This window comes from Anas acuta, chromosome 4 (assembly GCF_963932015.1).
Source record: "Anas acuta chromosome 4, bAnaAcu1.1, whole genome shotgun sequence".
Taxonomy (NCBI): Eukaryota; Metazoa; Chordata; class Aves; order Anseriformes; family Anatidae; genus Anas; species Anas acuta.
In genome coordinates, this window is record NC_088982.1 from 17,761,091 (window position 1) to 17,787,387 (window position 26,297).

Genomic DNA, 26,297 nt, shown 5'->3' on the forward strand with positions numbered 1-26,297 from the left:
TAAATTCTACAGGGCCACGTGGGTCTGTTTTTCCACATTGTATCACACCAAGCATTGCAGCAAAAACACAGCTCAAGACATGAAGCATCTTCTCATTTTCATGCTCAGAAATTCAGTTGCCTTTTTTTTTTTTTCTTTTTCTTTTAAACTTCCCCAGCCTCAGCCAACCTAACTGGCAGACATCGCTGGCCCAAAAGGTGTCTGATCAGTTCATTAATCATGGCCAGCATAAGAACATAATGCAGAAGCAGCAGCTGCATACCTGCATATGCCTGGCTGGAACCTGAAGCTGGGCAGGATTTGACAAATGAGCAGCTCACCTTAGCAGCAGCTTTCGTCAGAGACAGGCAGATGCCCAGGGACTGCAACTGCTTCAGTCCTCTGATTTTTATCCTCCTTTGCTGTCTGAGTATTTAAGGCCCTCTGAATTTACCTAATTAAGCAGCATGTATAAGAATTGACAGCATGTATGGAGACCACACGCTCTGCTGTTTGGGATGCTGTTACATAGCCATTGCCAGCTATATACATATATATATATATATATACACACACACACACACATATATATATATATAAAGAAAACCCACCGTTTACAGATTTCTTTTTACTAATTTGTGAGATTATTCTATCTTCCTATTAAAAGAGTATGTCTTATGAGTGTTCATATTGACTAATCAGTAAACAGTAATTCCAGATTTTTGGCTAAACTGAGTACTTTTTTGCAACTTAACAAAACCAAAAATTAAACAATAAAAAATAAACAATTAAAACAACATGGATGAAAATAACTACTAGAAAATAATAGCAGAATTAACTAAATTGAATAATTTAGGAATACTTTCTTCAATGTTATTCTACTTTAAGATCCAAACAGACCATCTCAGAGGCAATCAGATGCCTACATCTATTTAAACTGAGTCTTCTGAATTTTCAGCATCACTCATTCATAAAGCTATGCAGGAGAATTGACTACACAGATAAAGGTACACTAAATTCATTTGGGGATCAGTTCTTTATTAAAGGAGAAACTATCTTTTTGCATTAGAAGTATGATACTTTTTCATCTCTAACTTTTACTGAGATTTAGAAAATTACTTAATTGTTGGAATATCCTCACTTGCCATATTTAAGATAATTGTTCATAGACTAAATGTAAAATGTTTTTTCCTTAGCACAAAGCACAAAACTTGAAAAGAGGAAAAAGACAGTATAATTAAATAAAAGAGCTAGTCAGTCTCCTCATTCTCTTTTTACGTAACCTTTTACTGTAAAGGGAAAAAAGTTATTCTGGAACACTTAGCAACTGTCACTAACTAGTCTATTACATTCTTATAAAATATTTTAATTAATCTTCAGATTTTTATAAGCATTCATTTTGAACTTTTCATAGCTTAATTAAAAAAGCTGATATATATTGTGTGAGTTTTACATTCAGACCCTTGAAATCAAATCCCATTATCTGCTAGGTTTTACCCTGTGAGTAAAAATCCCAAACCATTACCCTGATTTTTCAGAATGAATCAATCAACACAGCCACAACATGCATACCTAAAAATTAAGGCTGAGCTGAAACTGGATACTATAACAACCATGGAATCCACACCACACCAGCACTGATGATGAAACAAAGACTGCCTCATGGATTTGTTGTTGTGGTAGAATAGGGTAGGAAAGGGAACAAGTCAGGAAGTTTGCCCAGTGGGGCATTCAGCCTTGGCATTTCCCTTTCTCTGAAATGGGTCATGAAGGCATCTCCATTAGCATAATTCAATCTATCCATAACTCAGAGCTGGTAAGCATTCAGGATCTCCATGTGGCTGGTACCTATTCTTACATGGTCTTTGTCAAAGATGAATGTCAAAAAGTGATGTGGTGATGGTACTTTCTCTTAGAATGGTTACAGATCTCTTAATTGAATGACTTCATGAAGTGCAGTTTACAGCCCAGGTGTACTCTCAGATTAATTCCCTAATCAACAGCAAAGACTTTGGTTCCTTGTCACTGTCTGTTTCTGGTTTTGTGATGTTCACATGCTCAGCTGTAAGATGGATAAAGAAGTGGAGAGGACTTATCTCTAATACCGGATTTTGGAAGTAGGGGCATTCTCCTTGAACATGGGGAAACATCTCATTTCTCTTCAGGGAAGGCTGTCAGCTACAAACCCCTTATTTCCTGAGTGCAGGAAGGAGGGAGATATCTAATGAATCTATGCAAAGTTAGCAGCCTTGGGAAGGATTCAAAATACCATCTCAAACTGAGGTGGACTTTAGGCACTGATAGGCAGGTAAGTTGCAACAGACACAGCAGGACTTGTCATGAGACCATGCCTCACCTTCAGGGAAAAGATGCTCAGAGGGCATCTTCCTACTGGCAGTAAGCTAGAAAACATTAATTTGCTTGTTTGCGCACATAGAAGGCCAAAGATGATCTTTTGGTAAAACATCAGTTTCTTGGGGAAAGTGTTATCAGAAACTATATATCACATTCACAAACAGATTTAACTAAAATATCTCAAGACTATGATCAATATTACTTTACATGAATGGCATCAGTCTATAGATAAAAAAAACACACACACACAATCAGTCCATAGCTTTATCTGCATAACTCTAGAAGAATATTATCTCAGGTTGCTGGAGAGAGAGAGCACATCACAGCCAGAATTGTTCTTTCTTTCTTTCTTTGTAAAAGTGTATAGCCTAGAATATGAATCCTTCCTCAAAATCCTAGATTACATTGTGGCAGGTACTTAATATGACCATACCCAAAAAGGATACATTCTTAGAAATCTACCACTGAAATCAATGACACTTTTGCTTCCAATATCTCTTTAATTCCCATATTTTATCAGTTTAAATGGTTAAGAAAAACTTCCTGGCCATCGCTCTGAAATTGTTTTTTCCACTTCAGAGTAATTTATGGTCCATTTCTCTCTCAGTGGTTAATCTCAGTATTTGTATTACACAAATTCACGATGCATTTGAAAACTGAAACGTTTTCAACTGCAGCACAAAATTCTTTATGACAATGTTTCAAAGAACAGGCACTTCCAACATGCCTCAAGAGGCAGCAGGCAATAGAGTAGGGCTTGGTGTGACATTTGAGGAATGCTGTCTTCAAGTACTTGAGGGAGTCTATTTCAGTTGTGGAATCACATCAACTTAATATATAGCAGAAACTACAGAAAGCGAAAAACTTTGTTTAAAAGACTTTCTTCTCACTGCATTTTGCTTTCAACCATGGTAACAAGCTGTAAAATAATTAAATAATATTATTAAATTTATTTTTAAATTTATTATTAAATAAAATAATTCTCTTCACGCTTATTAGAAGATAACAGGATCACAACACCACTGCTTGTACAGGTTTATATTAATGAAGATGAGCTACCTATCTATTCATTATGCTTACCCATACAGAAAAAAGGTATGGATTAGATTTAGCGCACGAACTTTCAACAATGTGTAGTTCCAACTTAGTGTTAAGTATAAATTTAAAGGAACACCTGAAAGATAAAACATGGGCCAAATCTTATCAACAGGGAAGTTAAATTGGGTTCCCCACTGTCTGTACTCCTTACTAGATATCTACAGTGTGAAAATAAATTGGTGACTTGAGTCATGTAAGCAGAGCAGAGTGCCTGCATGCGAAAATCTCAATAAGCACATATTTTAGTTTCTGACAGTGATTCTACATTTCAGAACAAACACTCATTATAGAAAAAGCAATAGGTTCAATACAACAAATTAACTATAGTTTTCTAACACTTTCAAATATACTTCCTCATTCATCTTTGTTAATTATCATCTAATTATCAGCATAATGAATTATGCATTAGATTTTGAAGATGGAAGAGTTAACTAGTATTGCAACAGTTGTGGTTGATGCAAATTACCAGATGTGGTAGATGCACCTATGCAAGATCTGAACAGTGTAGCTCTACCTCTTCACGATTCAATTAGTGTCACATTACATTTTGATCTTACTTGTTACATCATTTGAACACAGCAGGGTCTATTATCATAGTAAAAGCAGTAAGATACTACCTTTACCTGTAACAGAAGTAAATGAAAATCCTGGGAACTTTCTCAGTTCCTAGGAGTTCTGTGAAAGTGCCTTGAATCCCTAATGCAAAAGACTTGATTAAGGCTTGTTCCCTTTAAGGTAACGTACTTTGTACACTCTAGTGGCTTTCCAGTAATTTGGCCTCCAAAATGTGCTTCTTAATTATAAGTGAAACAACTTTTTTAATAGTAACATTATAACCAGTATCCAAAACAACTATGGCAAATGGTTTTGAATTGTGAGCTTAGAAAGCTTGCAATGCAAACATCAGTCTGAAAAATAGAGCACATCATTTGGTAGACAGGAAAGGAAAAGCTTGAATGACTTTGTGAAATAGGAGTATTGGCCTTCATCTCTAATACAGCTTTCTTCTTGCATCGTCTATTACTTAATTTCCATAGCAACCCACAGAAGCAAGAAGTCAGCATTTCAAAGAAATCTGAATTGATACAATACACAAAAAAGAAACAATGACAGAATAAGAATAAGACAGAAAAAGACAGGGAAATTCTACTTTACGAAACACTCGGGGTTACTGAAAAGCTACGCTAGTTTATACTAGATTTACACAAGTTACAAGTACCTTATAAAGTACTGGTTGACAGTGATTTCTACAGCAGTATAACCCAAAATAGTGATAAATGCAATTTATCAATGAAGTATGAGTGAAGAGTCAACTCTGCTTTCAAATCTTTCAAACAGTGGTTAATAAATCAAAAAAATAAAAATAAATATATCAGCAGAAACTTTCAAAATGCTTTCAGCAAAGTGAACGGCATTTAATTCTCAATAACCCTGTTAGTATAATTGGTTGTTATCTGCTAAGGCTGGACTAGCACCTCTGCTTGATGATTTTTGCAAGGAAAAATATATCTGAGGTCTAGAAAGAAGCAAAGTTGTATTATCAGTACAGAATGACACATCACATAAGCTGTCATATGTGACAGTCACTGGGAATAACCAAAGAAAATGCTGATTTGCAAGAAAAGTGTATTTTCCCAAGTGCTAAGAAGAAAACTATACAGTTTTATCAATCCAGCTTACAAATCCCTTCTGGCACTCTACAATTGATCCAAGGTTACCCAAAATAGATTAAGTTGACAGCCACTTAAGTTCCAATTTTTTTTAGTGGCAAAAAGCACAAGCATTATTTAAAGTTTGCAGCGAGCTGCTACAGCACCTCATCACGGTTGGTTTACATGTGGAAATAAGCAAAAACAAGTGTCTGCGAAAAAGAACGTAGCCTGACTGTGGAGGTAAATCTGTAGGGAAGAGTGAAAATAAAAAGCAGGACCTTCCCCCTCTATGGCCATGCATCCCATGGGTGCTGTGCTCCCTGTTAGGGCACACACGTGAGCAGGTGAAGGCACGTACACACGCAGCCCCATCAGGGTGCAGGTGTGCCAGTGCTCAAGGGAACCCCTCACACTGTCTAAACACCGCAACGTTCAGAAGCCCACATGCTCTGTTTTTATTATCCCCAGCCACAAATTAGTCTGTAGGTTTCTTTTTATTACTTACAAGATGAGAATTATAAACATAAAGCAATGCCATCACTACATTAAACGCAGGCAATCGTCCTGCCACCACGCCGCACGGTTAGACCACAAAGAAAAACAGTCGTTACCTGTGTGAAGAGAACCTGTGATTAGCCTGAGAAGGTACTGGGCAAATTTCATGATTTCACGCTTACACCGCTTCCTACAGCCACTCATCTTAAGCAACAAGGTATTCCTCTGAGAAGAGCCGGGCACTTTTGCCGACAGAGGGAACCGTTCCTGGCAGCAAACTTCTGAGGCAGTTGGCAGCCTCGCAACTCGCCTTCTCCCAGCAGCCGAACCCAAACTCCCCCGGCTCCTTCCCTCCGCTGCCTGCCGAGCACAACCCCGGGGCACCGGAGGGCACCGGGGGGCGCCGGGGGGCCGGAGCCGCTCCCGCCGCAGGCGCTGCCCGCGCACAGCCCGCGGCCGGCTCGGCGGGCACCGCAGCCCCGGGGCGGGGCCACGCACCCCTCACATCACACACACACCCCACAGACATCACACACAGACACGACACACCACCACACGCATCACACAGGCTCCGCTTTGCCCCTCAGGGAATCAGCAAGGGAGAAGAGGGCACGGCATCGCTCCGTTTTGCTGGGAGGAGGATGGAAAAAATAAATCACAGCACAACATCAAAAGGTGGATTTAACAGAAAACATCCCAGCGGCGGATATCTCAGCGTGCTGCTCAAGGTCAGAGCAGAGGTCTGCCTCCCCTCCAGCTCACCTGCAGAAGGCAGGGGAGCTGGGTGGCTCCTGGCCAGCCCCCCGAAAGCTGCAGGGCCCCACGGGGTCCCCAAGGCTGGGGCAGGCAGCAGCCAGCAGACCTCAGCTAGGGTGGCTCCAAGAAAGGCTTTTTTTTTTGAGGGGGGGAAGCTGCACGCAGTCTTTGCTGCTCCCGCATAAATTCATGCTTTGCTGCCTTGCGTGAGAGAAGCGTTTCCTATTAATAAAAGTGATCTGCTGAAGTCTTTCCCCATGAGCAGAGAAGCTGAAGAATACGTTTTCATTTCCCTCGGACTACTTCCCTGGACTACAGAAACACAGAACAACTCTGAGTATTGCATTAGATGGTGATGCAATATGTAATGCCTAATACAGTTAAAAGAAGACAAAGAACCCATTAAGGAAAAGCTTAACAGAAGAAAATCACTGTCTGATCTAATTTTAATGACAGCATCGACCACACAAACATTTTGGTGAATGCCTTTAAAAAACTGTAATAAACACAAATGCACATCTTCAAACTATTTTTGTACTGTGCACTGAGCAGAGATAAATACATTATAGATGCAACACATCAAAGCATTAGCAAACTTGCAGTTTGATGACATGTTTTCTGTCTATGCTAACTAAAACACAAGCCTTCTCTCTTATGCTTGCTATGAGGCCATGAAGCTATCAGAAAGAGCAAAAATGAAATACCCCCAAGAAATCCCCGTTTTAGCCCATTGCAGGGTTTAGCCCTCGAAGGAACTAGGCAAGTTTCAGCATTTTGTATTTGCACTGCTTCTTCCTGCAGCCACTCTTCAATTTAGAAAAGGCATTAAAAAATAACTAAATCCACCACCAAGAAAACAAAACCTTGCCACAGAGAGTTTAACACCACTGCCACCTTCTTCTACCTCTGAAAGGGAAATTCCCTAAACAGCTGGTAGAAGTGAAGATGGATACTGAAAACACGTGTGAGCATCTCGTCTTTGGCTGAGGACAGAAGAGGCCAATGCAAATGGTTCTCAGCCAGAGTCCTTGACCTGCTTAATCCTTCAACATTTTTAATTGCTTTATATAAATTTCACTTGCAGTAGTACTTCAAAATGAAGAAATGAAATACTGGTTTTCTAAAGCTTTAAATAAGCATTGTCACCACGACCATTTTTTCCCCTCCCCTAAAACAATGTAGCATCAGTTCTGACGCATTTTCCTAAACCTTTTACATTTCAATACAGCAATAACAGTAATTACTGTCTAAGAAAAAGTTCATGTAAGGTTTCTGACCAGTTTGAATAAGAGGCTTTTAACAAAGAGCGTAATAGTCTGATAAAACTGGATTCAAATCTAGCTCCCATTGTTTTCCTGCTCAAAACAAATGGCTGTCTAATCTTTGAAGAGAAGCCACATACCCCAAATCAAAAAAAAACAAACAAACAAAGAAACAAAACAAACAAAAAAACCAACATGCAGATCAGGGAAGAGTGAAAAGGAAAATCACAATGAAGAATAGTTAAAAAACACCATGGTTTTGTCAATAAATACATTATAATGAAATAACTTGGAGAATACCAACTCGTATATATGGGCAATATATATATACATATTTTTTTTTTAAGATGGGACACATTAAAATCTTCAGAAACAGAGTCTCTGCACTAGAATATAAAAATACTTTTTATATTTATAAGAATGACTGCCCCTACTAATTCATAATATATATAGGTCTGAACTAAAATATTTTTTGTATTATTTTTATTTTTTTAAGATTTCTATTAATATCAGAAGGACATGATCAGTTCCTGGAATTTCTGACTTGGGAATCAGGTACTTAGAAATCAGTGTTTAAAAACCACTACTGAAGTACAATGGAGAAGGAATAAAGTATGCAAAACAATTCTTTTCCCAGAGTTTAAGAAAAGCAAATGCAAGGAGAATGTAATTATTATTTGTAAACTCTTGGATTTTCAAATTAGTTTACCCAGCCCAAGCGACAGGCACACCAAAACAACACAAAGCAACAACTTATTTTATTTTGAAGTACTTGGAATGCATGAAATAAAAGGGCAGGAAATGTGTTTTTATTTGTTTTAAAAGAGACCAACCACAGCAGCACTTAAAATACAAAATAGAAAAGTTCCCATGAATGTACGAAGTGTACTCTACAGCTCTTAGTAATCAAATATTTTCTATGAAGATTTTCTATTAAGATGTTTAAACACAGCTACAAGAAAAATCTTCCTTAAAAAGAGTAATCCGTTGTGATGACTTAGCATAAAATGAGAAATGTTGAATTAGCTAGCACTATAGTTTCTTTTTGAGAAAAAAATACTAAATACAGATTGCATTTAACAACAAAATAAAGCAAAATCACACGTTAAAAATACTCCATCAGAAGTTAAACTTGAATATCATAGCTAACAACGGCAAGGACTCAACTTGCAAAAAAAGCACTGCATTTTTTTAATTTTTTTATTTTTTTTAAGAAAAAAGATAATAAAAAATCCCTGCGATAAGGATGACATTGCCTGTTAGATGCAAGTCCACTAGACTGGCAATAAAAAAAATACAAAAAAAACAAAACAAACAAAACCACAAAACAACATGAGTTGAAGTGACATATGCAGAGTACACAAGCTGATCGGCTTCTTGGAGACTATTTGCATTGTATGTTTCATTCACATAATTTAAAGCATTCTTCCAACTTCAAAGAGTGCAATTTCCTCCTGAAGTAGCCTGTGCTATTCCTTAAAAAGAACAAATTTGGATCTTCTAAAAATGACAAATTCAGTAAGTGGCCTCAACCTCAGAAAGGGTCAACCAGGAGCACTGAGAACCTGTATACAGTTTCCTCACTGTTGACTGAAGAGCCTTGCCAGAGTCTTTGTTCATAATGCAAATGCTGAATTCCACAACTGAACATTTTATCACAGTGTTTCTAGCCACCTTATTTCAAAGAACAGATATTTACAACCTAAGCACATGGCAAGAAATAACAGATGGGCAGAAACAAGCAGATGGGTGAACACAAGGTAACAGTGAGATGTTTATGATCAGCGCAATAAACAGCTGCCATGCGTAGATGACCATCATCATATCTCCTCTCAGTTGCTCCTTGCCTGTCATAAATGTGAGAGTCTTTCTAAATCAAAGTCCCCAGTGTACTTATTTTATTGTTTTTTTTTTTCCTTGTCTCAACAGTATCTTGTAGCAGGGTGTCCAAAGCTGACTACCATCTAAAATAGATGGTAGCAGGATTAGAGCCCTTTTTCACATAAAGCACCAGAAACTGCAGAATTCCACCATATTAACCATTTCTACAACCATACCAGCCATGGCTTTAGCCACAAACAGTAAGCAGCAATACAAATTTCTCCCCAAAATTGATTATTTTGCCCAAGTTTAAGTCTTAAATAATAACACAAACCAGCAATTTTTACATGCTAGAATGTGAGCTGGGAAAGTAGAGAGGCAGATAGATATTCCCTTCCTCGCTGTTCCATACCAACTAGGGGATGAGGCTAAATTTACTTGGTTTAGAACTGTTATTGCTCATTGCTTTCTGTCCTGAACGTTACAGCAATAACAGGCAACACAAAAATTTTTCTACTTCATCTACTCCATATTAAAATAGATGTTCATGTCGCATGTGGACATAGTTCTGTCGTGGGTGGGAATAGTAATTGCCACAGAGCCCAGGACAATTAGCAGGGGGATTGCCAATGTACTTAGTTAAGGCAACTACTTTTTATATAGCAAAAACAAAAAACAACAACAAAAAAACTTCATAGCATTCCAATTTCACGTATACATTCTGTCCATGATGTTTCTTAATGTGCAACACAAAAGAACAAGAGACCTTTACCCCTACCTATACCACAGAAAATTAATGCACAATCTTCCTGCTTCTGTCCCTAGTTTTTAGCTTCTCCTGAAAGCTTGCTAAGAATAATATCCTCAAAAATCAAACTAGTGCTGTGCTGAGAATGGTACTACAGAAAAATGACTGCTATCTCATACTGTTCGCATAATATCAGCGAGTCATACACATGCTCCGTTCTAATAGCTAATACTTGTATACAAGAAATTACTTCCATTGCTGTTACATTTCTAGACCCTATAGTTTCAAACTTAATTTTCTGTTACATTTATGAAGCTCAATAAAACCTGGTGGCTTAGCCAGCAAGAGCATAAAACCTTTGACCAGCATAACAAAAACACTTCTTAAAACACTCGTCATTTGTCTCTATTATTTCTGACTTCCCTGTAACTAGCTACTCAATCAGAATGCCTTTTTTTTTTTTAAACCTACTCTGTGTCCTTGAAGCTTACCCCAGGGATTCATTTACACACAACACTCTAAGATGATACTGCAGACGGTCAACGAGGAGCTACAGCTGCCTCAACCTCCCACACAGTCCTCTCTTGCCTAATTAAATATTCATCACTCCCGAATGCTGCGGTGTCAAACATGAGCAACTTCCCAGCCTGACCTTCCACAGCTAGCCAGAGGTCTGTGCTGGAGAATAAACAAGACTGGGACTTACCTGCTGAAACATAAAATAGCATAATGCAGTTTTCATGTTGCACATTAAGTTTTGTGCACATGCTGTAAAATTCTCACTGCAGAACGTAGAGTACTGCCTTTAATGTTCAATATAACTTGAATCTCTGTATGCAAAGCTAACTATAAAAACCTGCATGAGCAGTGTTACAAATAATCTTTCTGCAGAACACTAAAATCTATTCACCCTTATTATACAGACCCCATTTTGCATGTGCAGCCTTATCTTCCAACTTAAACCAATTCTGAGTGTTCTCAAATGGAAAAAAAAAAAATAAAAAAATAAAAAGATGTACTATCAACAAGTATATGGGTTCTCTCTCTGTTTTGTGGCTCTGAGTTCATAAGTGTCATAAATTCACATATGCTGTCCATAAGAAGTTTAAATTTTGCCCCCAAGATGAAAGAATTAATTCCTAATTTCTCTTCCCCATGGAAAAAGATATCTGGAGTTATACTCATTTCAGTTCTACTAGACTCTACACACATTTAGATCTCTATTTAATGGAAAAGAGAAAAAACTTCTATCTCATCTTCTCAGTCAAGTGCTTTCCTAGAGTTTTCAGGGATCATCTCCCCATGATCACCACCACCCCTCCATCATTTTTGCTATCCCAAAACAATTGTGAATGCTGTAAATTTGCAGTTTAATCAGTGAGTCAAACTAGATGTGCAAAATTAAAATTTAGAGGTGCAACTCCTAAAGTCTTCACATCCTCACATGAATTGTGAAGCATTTGGGTCAATATACTGCAGCTACTACCTCAGAGAGGAGAAACAAAAGGCAGAGGCAACTGCCCAAGCAGCTGTTCAGAGCCTACATTGTATATCACCCTTGGTTGGAGTAATTTTGAAACAGCTGTCCTGCACCCCAAAATTGATCCTGTTAAGTATTCACTTATAAGCATATATGAAGTACAAAGTTAAACTATCCCAATGCTAGGCCTGCAGTGTCTGTCTTTCCCATGCTAGCAGAGTCCTGCAGATACTGAGGACAGCCTTTCTGCAATGCTGCACTACCTTTTAGTTATAAGCAGTTACTCACCTACTCCCCAGTTTACCAGAACTGTTGCAATTGCAATACTGGCCCATAGATTTTTCCACATAATACAGGTGATTAGCTCTCCCAATATATATAATAATTAAAATTATTTTCCTATTTGTTCAAATTGACTTAGAATTAATCTGGTTAGTCTGATAGACCTGACTTGAACCCTGTTCATTCATAAGAAAGGTTCATATATGCTCAGAACTGTACCACTCAAAACTAAATTTTTCTACACCGCACAATTATTTGCATCACAGAGAAATGAAAAACACATTCCAAAAGCTTTTATTTATTTTATTTATCAACTCCAGTAAGTTTGAAATCCATCTTGGCTTCACATTACGGATGAGCCTGAAGAAGCTACACATTACGTAGTGCAAATAGGATGCAATGATCAAGGATATAAATGAGAGCATCACATCCATTTAACTTTGCTGGCCCTGTAAAGTAAAATTTCTGAGTATGCATTATGATCTTGAAGTCACACACTATACACAGCTGCAGATTTTGATGACCTTATACAACATCCATGCAGTATCATTTTTCTCCCTGCCTCCTAACACACATTCTTTTGTGGCCGTATATACTGCCACTTCTCCAAGAAGTATGGCCACGACTACCTGCAGCTTCAGGCAAGCTTCCCTCATCTGTCCATGTAATGCTTCTTTAAATCAGTCCTCAAGGACCAGAGACAGGAGGAGGAAGAATAAAAGTTAATCTTCAAGATTAAAAAAAGCTGTACAATGGAGCAAAGAAGGAATTTAATCTTGTGTGTGACCCACAGGCATTAATGAAAGGCTAAATCTTTGATTCCTAGCTTGGAGCATCCCATAGCGCAGGTGGTATTTGGGCTGTTGTGCTTCAGAGCTCAGGAAACCATAGAAATTTAGCATGACATCACTGCAGTCTCTTAGCAATAACAGTCTAAAAAGATTTAATCACATGAGGGCCTTCAGCATAAATTCAAGTCATTTTCCAACTCCCTAGCCTAAGGAAGTGAAGTAGTTTTTATTATGAACTCAGCTATTATAAGGTTACAAGTCAGTGATAACCATAATAATCTATATATGGTCTAGGCAAGCAAAAGAAAACTTCATTACTTGGCTGTAAATAAATTTCCAACTTAGAAGCCTAGAACAGGAAGTTAACTGCAAGGCTGGTAATGGCAACAGAGTGTTTCTCTCATTTCTACACATCAGCACAATAATTCTTCTACGGCACACACTCTTCTGAGCATTGGTGTTAATGAAGGATACAGGAAAATACCACCAGTTACCAGAAAAATGATGGTAAACTTCTGAGGTCTTGTACAGTACAGGGGCTAGTGAGCATTCTTAAGCCCTGCAGAAATTTCTTAGTTCATAGCTGCTCCACGTGCCTGAATGTAGAATTTCAGTCACCAAGTAGAAATCACGTTTTATATTACAGAAATTATCGCTTCAAACTTTCCCCCATCGGAATAGGACAGCTACTTCTACTGCAGAAACTATATTAAAAATGGAAGAGATAAGCTGTTCAGTCAAAAAATAAATTCTATTAGAGTTATCTCAAGTCCAAGGAACTAGATTGAGAAAAAAAATCTCGGAAATTTCCAATACACAGGTAACTTGTCAGGTATAAGCATCTTAATTGCAAAGATGCCCTTACCAGTTTCGGTCAATAAAGAATTTATGGCATTATGTACAGCTTTAGTTCTCACCTCTTGGTTAAAGTGGGTAATTCCACACTCCTTAAATTAAAGATGCTTTCAATTAGTAATCACATTGCACCCTATGTTTTATATCATCATTAGCCAGACTCCCCCATATCGACTAGGGGATTGATTTCAGAGAATTCAAGTTGGTCACATTTTACTAGCTTAACTTGGTTTTCCAAATGATGACTGAGGGGGAAAAAAAAAGAAAAGAATTGGGTAACAGATGTTTTATCTAGTTGATTTTCTCTGAAGGTAAAATGTTTATTTGAGAATATTTATAGAATTTTCTCACTTTTTAATATTGTTTCTAAATATAACATTTTGCTTTGGCTGTGGAGGGGGGGGAGACTGGCACAACAAACGTGCTTTTTGTGACTCTGTCTTGGAAAATAACTAATAAAAATTAGAATAGTACCAACAGGAGGAAGTCTTATTTCAAAACAGTTTACAGCCTGAGGGAAGATTATGATACTATCTAGGGAAGGAAGAAGGATATCAAAGTTAAATTATTCCTGAAGGTCTCTGGTCATGGATCTCATTGCACTACAAGATCTCAGATCAGTATGAACTGCTAATGTGATTGCAATTGGACTAATAACTTTTCTTTTTTTATATATGTATTTTGATTAAGAATTATTTTATATTTGCTTATTTAAACTTTAACAATTGACTCTGTAGATGTATAAACCAGATACAGACAATGTGTCGTATCTGGTGTGCTGCTTCTTTTGCCCACAGCAAGATTTCATAACACCTTCTCCTACCATAAGAACATGCATTCCTTCCAGTCGACTTTCACAGCAATGCATCCTCATGGTCTAACCACTTTCATTCGTTAAAGGCAGTACTATTTCTGAACTTGCTTCGCAGTAGTAGAACATAATTTCCTCGCATTGACCTTGTGCCCACTCTAAATGTGGGGTTCAGACTGATCACCATAGCACACAGACAGCAAGAAGTAAACCAATTTTTACTTTATATCATTAAAGATATTCCTGCACCTGAAGAAGTAGTTAATGTATCTGAATTGGGTAATAACAGAGTTTCTACATCACTTAGATCTTTCACAGTAAATTAGACTTTTCTCAGGGGCTGGGTCCTTTCTTGTACTGCCTCTCCAGAGGCTCCTATCCTGGTTTCCTTTCTAGAAATGGATTTTCAAAACCATTTCCACTCCTTGTCCAGACTTTATTTACTTCTATAAAGATGCTTTCTTTTATAACTCCCCTTTATCTGGTCCATTACTAGATAATCTATTCCATGGCTATAAACATCTGGCATTTAAACTAAAAAATCTGGTTTGCCCAGAGCAACAGCTATCCCTTTCCCAGCAGTGCTTTAAGCAGAAAGTGATCAAATTTTAATGATACTCTTTTGTTATCTTAAACCAACTGCAAAAAGTACCCCTGTCACTTCCCCTGGGTTTGAAGGATATCAGTGAATTTATCCATTCTAAATTGCACAAAGCTTTTGGTGGTTAAAATGCACATCTGCTCTAAAGAGATGACAAAAGTTGTAACAAAAATGCTACAGTACTCAAAAGTTTAAGCAATCAAATACTTAAGGCCAAGGCATTTTTCCAAAGTTAAAGAACCCTTTACAAAACTGCATTCATAATGAAGATGGAAAAAAAAAAAAGCTTAATTTTCAAGCCTATAACTTTTTTCCTATCAGAAACCTATAAAAAAAATTCAACTTACAACCAATTAGCTATTGCAGATCTTCTAAGTTTCAAATACCCTGAAAGATTTTTGTTAACAACTTCGTAATAAAGATATTCTGCTTGCTGAATCCTCAGTGTTTTCCTATAGTTTGTTTTTTTCCTCCCTATAGGCTTTTGTTTTTGAGTCATATACACAAAAAGATTGCTCTGATCTGCATACAGCTGAGAAGACTGTCAAACCCTAGCCATAATTATTAGTTTTTGTAAACGTGTGGAGTCTGTGAGCTTCAATTCTATTACAAAACACTCTACAAACCCCAGAATTACATTAATAATCCACCTAGAATGAAATGTTATTTTCAAAGTGGCAGGTAACATATATACACACGTGAGTGGTAAAGGATACTTCTCTGAAAAAAATTGAAATACTTTACTTAGAAATAGATGCACAGTGGTCTAAGCTAATCAGAAAGTGCATATCAGGATAATGCATTAAAAATTCAGTAGAACTAGAACTGATCTTCTTTGCTAAAGACAACTCTTTGCTGAATCTCAGAGATAAAACAAAAATCACCAAAATTGCTCTACAAAGTTCGTGCTCTACAAAAGTTCCTTGGCTCAGAATCCTTTGCAAAATAAGTCTTTTACTGACACTCCTGCAATTTGAAAGGGTCAATGAATCCATGATGCTGAGAGGTATGCTTCTGTATTTTCTTTCCATTCTGGGGTTTGAAGCAGCTACACTTCTTTTAGAATAATAACCTCAAAAAAAGATACAATATAAACGTTGCCAATACAGATGCTTCAATTAACTGGCTTTTCAATTAACTGGCTTCCTCTACCCCTTTAAAGAAGGAACTATCTTTCTCTTCCTTCCTCCCTCCCTCCCCCCTCCCAAAAATAACTCAGTAAGAAAAGAGACTCCATAAGCAAAAGAGTTTAATGGTAGAACAGTACACAAAGGGAATAATCCAAAATAAATAAGTAGTTTTACTCTGGACCTATACAGCTGCATATAGAAGTGAACGATAGAGTGAAAAGCTCTCAACATTTTTTTTTTTTCCTTTGCCTGTAGGAGTACATGCAGAAATATTAGGCTGGAACTGACATTCTACTTACCAGGAAACATGACATGATGAGTTTCTAAATTTGAGTGCAAAGTGGCAGAACTTCAGGATGATACTGAAAACAGAACTGCATAAAAGATTCTTTCAACCAGCCAGAAAAGCATCACTAGAACAACCCTTCAATAGAAGCTTCAGAAGTGTCTTTTTTCTCTGGTAAAGGTTCTCATTGCCATCATGATACACCAATGGCTGGAAATTACTAGTGGTTGTTGCCACTACCAACAGCATCATCTGTTGACAGCTTATCTGTATAACAAAGAGGAGAGGGAAGTGCTGGTCTCAGCTCCATGGGAACTGATGACAGGATGCATAGGAATAGACCAAAGCTGCACCATGGCAGTTTCAGTCTGGGTATTAGGGAAAAAAATAAAAATAAAAAAAAAAATCACCCAAAGTATGGCCAAATGCTTCTTAGAGGTGGTTGATGCCCCATGCCTGTCAGTGTTCGTTTGGATAATGCCCTTAATAATAGCCTTTAACTTTTAGTCAGGCAATTGGGCTTGGTGGTCTTTACAGGTTTCTTCCAATTGAATGACTCTGATTTCTAATTATTCAGTATAGCCTATGAATATAGAACAACCAGTGTATGCTATTCAAAGTATTCTTTTTTTACATTCATTTTTCTGAACTTCAATGAATGTAAGTTTGTGTTGTAATTTAGCAAATCTCATATGTATTTCCTAAACTGAACAGTCTTAAAATTAACAACATTGACACATGAATTTGTAAAGCTTCATTCCAGCCTGTGACTAATACATGGGAGCAAACCAACAAGTAGACAGAAGATGACAAGTGACTACATATTGTCCACAATCTCCTAAGCCAAGTTTCCAAACACAATGTTACAAGAAACAGATGATGTAGAGCAACAAAAAGATGAATATACATGAAATAATCAGTTTTATATTACAGGTTCAAGATGTTTTTTCAGAACAATTTAAGCTGAAATCCCATTTCAGGTCTCTTCTAAATGAATCTGTCATAGTTCACAATTTATATTAGTTCAATTAGATCATCCTATTCCCTCAGGATCTTATTCCTACTGAGGAAAAACAACAACAACAGATGCCTTCCATATTCAGCCCTGTTCTTTTATGTTTGTGTCTCATAGTGCAAATATTCCCATGTTTTAGGGGAAGTATATGAATCCAGAAAACAAAATTATGTCTCAAGAGATTCTGAGTATTAAACAACACAGTTAATTCCAAACTGAAGTGAAACATTTAACAGCTGAAGAGTGTCCCAGTTTGGTAAGGCCTCAGATACATTTCCACCTGCCCTTGGTTTTACTGTTTCCTAGAGCTTCTACGAAATGCAAAAAACCCTTATAATAAGCTATCGACGTTTTCTTTTTGTGGTCACCATAAGTAAAAACAGTGTCAACAGGTTCTTGAGAAACACCTAACCAACATTTGCCATTCTGATACAAAAAGCATTTCCAGTTTCCATATTTCATTTTATTTTTTTCAGCAGTGACCAAAAATACATTGGCAGTTTGAATGTGAAATTTAGTAAGTTTGTAAACAACACTAAGTAAGAAAAAACAAATTTTGGAGCAGCTTGAGCAATGTCCTCCATCTAAGATCATGGGTGCAGTTAACCAATTACTGTCCTTGTGTATGCCTAACTACAACATCTTTGTAGATCTAATAAGCACAGGAAAGCAGAATGGTATGTCTATAAACTTCATTGGGATAGACAATAATCAAAAAACATGTTTGTGGAAAACTGAGTTTTGACTCAAGCCAAGGTTGGAAATGGAAGTTGTGTGATATGGAATTTGAGTTCCTTTGTAGCCGCAGAGGAATTCATTAGTACAAGAAGAAAGTAAGCAACTTAAATCGGATATAGCTTTCCACAAGTCAGAACGTGCCTCTGATCTTAAAGATCGCACCTTGAAACAGCATGGGTATCTTTGCATTATCAGTGCTCTTTGCAAGCTCTCTCTCCCCCCCCCCCCCCCCCCCCTTGGAGTTTTATTCTAGTAATTTCTGGTAGAAATACGAAATTCAGAGAATTTTTACCTCTATCCTTCCTTTGACATTTGCAACACTTTAGGAATGCATTTGCTCTTCAAGGATATTTTCATCTATTAAAGAATATTTATGAGTATTGCTTCAAAGAAAACCACTGGAATAAGAAGTCAAGCAAAAACAGAGAGAAGATTTGCATTTGCAACTATTTATAGATTAACTCCTAGCAATATAAAAAGCAACATCTGAAATTCATTCTAAAGCTGGGTTAAGAAAGGTGTCAATGCATGAATTATATTCTCTTCTCTCTTCAGTTGTTTCAGAGTTTAATATCAGGGTGCACCTAGAGAATACAAAAAGCTTAAGATATTGCTACAATTTAAGTGCAAGTTAGTTCACAAATCAATTAAAATGAAGGCAACTAAAAGGAGTTAAACATTAAAAAGAATGAAAGTCTTGGTTTTGCTCTGCTTAAGTTCAGTGCTCTCTTAAGTCTGTGACTAATGATTTTGTGAAGCAGGGATATCATGTAATTTCACAGAAGCCTTAGAACTGATTGAAAGGCTTTATAAATGGTGCCATTCACATGTATCACTAGCCATATACCTCCATAGTAAAACTGCCCTTTAAAATGGTAAATTCAATAAAGCATTCACACTCTTGCAGCCAGAGCAGCACATGAAACTGATTTAGAGATGATTGTTCAGTTGGATAAAGACTCCTCAGCTTCAGAAACCAAACAGATCATCTGATGATAGTGTCCAAAAGCTCCTACTTCCTTTACTCTGATAGGCGTTACAACAGTGTGATATTCTTGCACTATTAGTAGACTGGCAGCATAGCTATGAGGTGTCCGCCACACATTTCTATCCTATGCAAGTCAATATTAAGTACTAAGGGGACAGATTTTGTTTTAAAGAAAGGCAGAAATGACATTTCTTAAAACAATTTTGACATTATTAACAGTACTATACTGCACTTCTTTCAAAAGAAGAACTGTGGAAACACAGCGCAGGTTTCCATGCAAGACTGCACTCAGAAGTTAGTGTTATTAGGAGCTTGGTTTCTAAATTCAATCTGCATATATGCACATAACTCCTTTGAAAGTTCATATTATTTTCAAATGTTCATTTTTGTTGTTATTTTTTATTTTTTTAAAGGGAGGGGAAGTCAAGAAAAAACATGAACCAACCAACAGAGGCATGGCCAGCAGGTCAAGGGAGGTGATTGTCCCCCTCTACTCTGCCCTGGGGGGGCCCCTCTTGGAGTGCTGCAGACAGGTCTGGGACTCCCAGCACAAGAGGGGCTGTTAGAGTGAGTCCAGAGGGCCACCAATATGATCAAGGGGCTGAAGCACCTCTCCTATGAAGAAAGGCTGAGAGCTGTGGGATGTTCAGCCTAGAGAGGAGAAAGCTCTAGAAATTAGAAGGGGAGACCTCATTGTGGTCTTTTGGTACCTAAAGGGGGCTTATGAAGAAAAGATGGAGAGTAACTTTTTACATGGTCAGGTTGATAGGACAAAAGGAATGGTTTTAAACCAAAAGAGGGGAAAAGTAGATTAGATGTTAGGAGGAAATTGTTCACCTCAGAGGGTGGTATGGCACTGGAACAGGTTGCACTGAGAAGCTGTGGATGCCCCATCCCTCAAAGGGTTCTAGGCCAGGTTGGATGAGGCCCTGGGCAACCTGGTCAAGTGGGTGTCAAAGTCCTTGCGGGGCTAGAACTAGATGATCTTTAAGATTCCTTCCAAACCAAGGAATTCTATGATTTTAAAGACAACAAAATAAATATATGAATTACTAAAATGGGAGTCATATTCATCTATCCTGGTGAAGTTTAAAAGCCAATGAGGACAAAAAGCATTTATTTTTTTTTTAATTTAGTTGACTTGGAAGATGGCAATATCTGTATTTCGAAACTCACCAGCTTTCTGAACAGTTGGAGCTCTGAGATTGTAATGACAATTATTGTTTCCAGGAATGACATTTCTAGAGACACTGTTACAATTTCACACATTAATAGGCAGGTACAACCAGTTGTTCCCCAAATACATAGTTCCTTTATTAACAATAACTCAACATTGAAAAAATGTATACATCAAAGCCTTGTCAAAAAACATCTAGTGAATAATTATTCACATCTGCTCAGAAGGCAACACTATTTTCAACCTAGATTTTGACATCATATAATTAAAATAGCACATTAAATATCAAAAGTCATCTAAATAAAGGAAAATATTTGGCAAAAACATCAAAATTACACAGCCTCCAAAGAAAGAATATTAACTCTATTTTATTTAGATATGATTCAATAAGAGCTTAACTAGGAAATTTGGTGTGTCATTAGTTTTATAAAAATGCATTGTGCTTTTATTTTGCTAAGGATTTTCAGAATTTTGCAAGCAAATTTGCAAGTCTTTTGGACACTTTCACACAACAGGAAGGCTTTGATTCCTCTTTTCTAATACATTTATATTCTTGGTAGCAATCAGAAGACTACTAAGTAATTGCCTAGTAAGTCTCACCAAAATGGAAAAAGATACAGAACTCAGGCACAGGAGACAAAGATGAATGAGAAAATGAATATATCTAATACGTTGATTGTATTTTCATTCAAGATGAAGCAGCTTACTCATTTCTCAATTTTTCAATACAGTGAAACTCCAGATAGTACCAGTTACAATGAGGTTTTAAAACTGGTTTATTACTGGGGGGGGATTAAACTGTGCATTTCAGATTACATAAGGCAAAGTCTTGAAAAACTTTTGGCAGCTTTGAACACTTATTACATTTTAGATTAGGGTTTCTAGAGCTATCCTATCACACTACCATTTTTTCAAACAAAAAGAGGATAATTAACAAGTCTGTAGAGTCTATACTATTGGAGAGTCAGAACAGATACACAGGATTTATATGCTTATTTGCTTTCTCTTAGTAAAACCACCAAGTGAATTTGCATTGGTGTGTGATAAAAAAAAGTTATATGTATGGATATTGCAGAGGCATAAGAGCTTTCCTATTCCAGACAATCAAATAGCCAATATTCCTAGACAGCTATCATGCCATTACTTGTACCAATAATTAGATATTTGACTTATGAATCATTTTTAATAAGCACTACATGTTCTTATAGAAAGCCAGATAAAGCCAGGGTAGAAAATGTTCAGTAACACCAAATATCTACTTATATTCTAGGAAGAGGGACTCTACAGATAAAATCAAATTAAAAAGTTATTCATGGAAGACTGATGAGGAATACAAGTAACAAGCAGATCTCAGGGTATCACTTCTGTCTCAGCTTATAAAAAGAAGGTAGGAGTTAATATGAAAAGCATTTTGGGGAATTTTTCAGCAAATTAATTTTTTTCGGAGGCATGAAATTTTATGTATAAAAGATTTTACTCAAATTGTAGTGATCTTTTCTATTGTAGAAGTCAAAAGAAGTTCAAACAATATGAATGAGATATTCAAAGTTGTCTTCCCTGGGTCAAATCTATTCCTTAAATGTTTTTTGTTATTTTGAGGTGGGAAATTTTCATAATTCATCTAGCTATACTAAATAACTGGGGAAAACAACTTCATTTAAAACAAGAACAAAAAACTCTCATGATTATTTATCATTACCACTTACTGTCCCTCTGTATGTTTCTATATTATGCAATACTTGTATTTTATAGGCTAAATCTCAGATTTTTAAGGTCAGCGTGGAAGATGACATTTATGCTGTCTCAAACGTCGTCTGAAGGGTTTCCTGCCTACCAATGCCAACCTACATCTCCCCATGGCTAGATATCTCTTCTGGATTGGCCAGTGCCTGGACAGGTCAGAATGCATGGGCAGGAGAAAACTGCCAGTGCAACACATACTAGGCATATGGTGTTGGGGCTCTTCCTGCCCAGGGACAGCAGTCCCAACCAATCAGAAATTTAAGAACATGCATAGCAGTGAACCAGTACATACTATTACACTGGAAACAAGGTAAAAAGACCACGAGGGGACACTATGGAAAGACAGTGACTTTTCAAGACAAGGGACCCTCCCCACCATATCTTTGAAGACAACGGACCAACAGGACTCTACTGGATCCATGGCAGTGACTATCTGTTGCAATCTAAAAACCTCTTTGCTTACATTTCAACACCTTTTCTCTCACTCCTTTCTCTGGCTTCTCTTTTGATACTTTTTATACAAAATTAATAAACTGGTGGATGACATTTGACCTCAATCTTGCTGTAGGTAACTCATGAGCAATTGGAACTGGACAGCCAGCAAAAAACAAACAGTATGGCTAAAGGTGATTTTAGTCCCATGCGAGCTTCAGGCAACATATGCACAGCTAAAGAAGTTGTGTAATTCTCATACAAATAATTCAGAATTAAATTCACTTATATAATTCATAACATGGACAAAGCTCAGACATGATTGATCTTTCAGCATAGTATAAGTACTAGGAAACTAAATTTCTAATGGCAACCTTAGGTTTTGAAAAAAAATTACAGGCACTTAAGTTAAAAACTTAAACTGAAGTTAAAAAACACATTTCCTCAAAATGTATTCTAGTATTAACAAGAAAAGAAGTAAATTTCAGTTTTATGTGAATTGTACAGTGGTAAAATAAAGAAAGCAGTATAATTTTAGATAACTTCAGTAAAGCTAAAGCTTTTAAGGAAATACGACTTGAGCAATAAGTGTCAAACACTATCAGAGGTAGAGACAGTGACAAGCTCCAGGAAAGGGTACTGCATGAAGGCTTTTATTATTTTTTATGTACCATCACCCAACTGTTGTTAAGGAAATGCAATTACCAATTGAAGAATCATTTATCCAAATTATTCAGTGCTACAAAGGAAAACTGACATGCAAACAATTTAGATAAGAGATCCTAATGATCTAATACTTGAAGTTGTCTGCAATTTGTCACTTGGATTCTACTTTTAAAGGTAAGCTTTCATTGCCCTTGAAAAAAATAATTCCATTAAATGCACGCTAACCACCACAGTAGCTGGTGAAAAAGCAGAGACACTTTAACTGATCTTATCCTACCTGCCAGAATGTTCCCTGCTGTGAATACTGACACACATGCTTAAGAGTGACTACCGTACTTTGCATTAATGCTATGTATTGTGTGTTCCCTCATACTTTGAGTAATTTTTTCACTAAGTATATAGCAACAGACCTATCTATACATATGCATACATATTTACTCATATAACAAATAACATTTTAATAACTGTGCTTCATTACTGAGGTATTGCATATCTGCCCGCAGGAAATGTGGATACTGCACATGCACAGGAGTGGTTTAAATTCATCTTTGAATTCTCAAGATCCTCTGTCCTTCACCTAATTTCTTGTGACAGATTAACAAAATAAGACATGCAGCATGTTTGTTATACAGATACCTATATAGGATTGAAATCCCAGCTGGGAAATAATCATAAGTCAAGGGCATCACAGAAGTCTTGCTTTCCTCCAGACCTCTCCTCTTTGCTACTGACTCCTTTTCAAAAAGAAGCTATGAGGACAAAAAATCCACCTCAACTCTTTTGTCACAGGGATCATCCCAGTGGTTGTGCATGCTGAGCTCAACCACCATCCCATATCAGAAAGGGAATGGAGAAGACCTAGCAGAAGCTTTCAGCAGGGAATTAGAGCAGATGACCAAACATCTTCTCCAGCCTGAATCATGCTAGCTGATTCATAGAACCACAGACATAATCAAGCAGCTGGAGCACCTCTCCTGTGAAGAAACAGAACAGGGGGTGTTCAGCCTTTAGAAGAGAAAGCTCCAGGGAAACCTCATTGTGACCTTTCAGTACTTAAAGCATACTCATAAAAAAGATGGAGAGCAACTCTTTGCTCAATTGGATAATGACAGGACAAGGCAGAATGGTTTTAAATTGAAAGATAGACCTAGATTAGATGTTAGGAGGAAATTCTTCACTCAGAGGGTGGTGAGGCACTGGAACAGGTTGCCCAAAGAGGTTGTGGATGCTCCATCCCTGGAGGTGTTTAAAACCAGGTTGGATGTGGACATGCATAAGATGAAGACATCATAAGCTAATTGCTGAGGCAGTACCTGGAAAAGGTAAGCACTACACAGAATATCATTGATTATTTATTTTTACAAGTCTGTTTTGTCAAACTCTCAAAAAAAAAAAAAAAGCAAGCAAAAAAAGATCAGTTTTCTGTGACTTTTATCTTCATGCAGAAACCTTTTATGTTGACAGTCATACATATTCTTAAAGGGGGGGGGGGAACTTGACCTAAAGCTGAAATACTGACTATATTCACAAGGAAGACATGATTTGCTAACAGTTTACTATTGAAAATAAATTTGCTGAATACCTTGAAAGTGTTTTCATTCTTGAAAACTATTTTCACATTAAAGTATAAAATAATTTTATTCTTTTGTAAGAACATATTAAAGCATCAAAGACAAATTTAAAGCAAAGGCTTTAACTCAATTATGTAAACTCAAGATGCTTTTGGCATGTCATTTATTTTCAGAAGAAAATATGGGAGAGAAGGAAAACTAAAATCCAAGTGATTTTAACAAAGCCTAATCTTTACTCACAAGTAGGATGTTTATTCATGTAATGTTTTTCTGGTATGTCTCCACATTAGAACACAAGAAATTATCAGTAGTCCACAAGAATCACAAAAACTGTAGCAAAAAAAATAATCAGTCTTAAAGAGAACTACATTTAATAGTAAATTCTGAAGAGAGAATTTAGTGAGTTATAAAGTGTCTGAATTTGCTTCTATGTCACTCTTAGGATTCTAATTTAGAAATAAATAGCTTCTGTGAGGTGAAATATGGTAATGTCAAAAAGGTATTGGCAATGCATTAGACAAAAGGATGCTTTCAGAAGTAGGAATTTATTCAGAAGTTTGCAGTGCTGAGTATTTTTGCATATTTTAGTCATATTCATACCTAAAGATACAGGTTTCAGCTAAAATCAGAAGAAAATCTGGGAATTCTTGATCAAAAATTATTTTCAGTTTATCAAAAAGGCATACCTGTGTGAAGAACTGCATGGGTATCTTTAGAACAGTGAAATTAGTCTAATTTAAAAAAAAAAAAAACATTTTTTTTTTTAATTTAAGTCTCCTACAAGTGCCCCAGATAATTTCTTTGCTGCTCTTGCAGTCAGCAATCCAAACTGGGTCAAGAAACCCAGTCTTTAACACAAATAATAGGGAAGACAAGTGTTAGCAAAATTGAATCCAGCCCCACAAACTGCAGAGTACCTGCACTGAATTGCCACAATTTATCCCAAAAATTTATCTGAATTATCCCCATAAGTGGTTTTTGAACCTGAAAACACTCCTTGCAATGTATTTTCTAAGATGAAGGAGACACAGGTTTCAGTTTAGAGGAGTTATCTGCACACTTGGGTTGAAAGGGTGAATTGGTTCAGCCAATGAAAACACAGGAGATTAGGAAGAAATGACAAGCTGTGTATTATAGACATTTGCAAAAACAAGGGCCTAAAAATTCTCAGAGTTAGTTTTTCATGTTTTGTCTGTGAGTGTTGAGAGAGAAAAAGCTTGGCATCTGCACAGCCACTTCCTTATGATGGGATCCAGTGCTAAAATTTATCTGACATAGGCATTAATTCAGTCTCATCTTGCTGGGACATTACAAAAATTAATCATCATGTCTTGGGTCCTTCCAAAAGAGCCTCTAGCTTTAACATTTACAGGAGACTAGTAATCTGATACATCAGCAAAATGAAGAAAAACAGTAAGCAGTCAAAGCCTATTTAAACCACCCTATCTGTAATACAGAAATAATTCTTTTTTAGAAGAAAGTATTCTCCATTTCAACGTACCAAGAATTAATCCTTTTATTATCACAAACTATTCACTTAAGAACTTACTTTCCAGTTTTAAGTT

General features: G+C 36.8%; 1 protein-coding gene across 4 annotated transcripts in view; it reads right to left on the minus strand.

Moving 5' to 3' along the window:
- Window positions 1–26,297, minus strand: part of KCNIP4 (potassium voltage-gated channel interacting protein 4) — a 431,453-nt gene that overhangs the window by 319,085 nt on the left and 86,071 nt on the right. The window contains exon 1 of one of the 4 annotated variants that reach the window (XM_068680016.1): window positions 5,696–6,061. The exons of the other annotated variants lie outside the window; for them this stretch is intronic. Coding sequence (XP_068536117.1) covers window positions 5,696–5,783 — 88 coding nt within the window. The 5' untranslated portion in view covers window positions 5,784–6,061. Of the gene's footprint in view, window positions 1–5,695; window positions 6,062–26,297 lie in introns of those variants that run through there. 4 annotated transcript variants of the gene reach the window in all.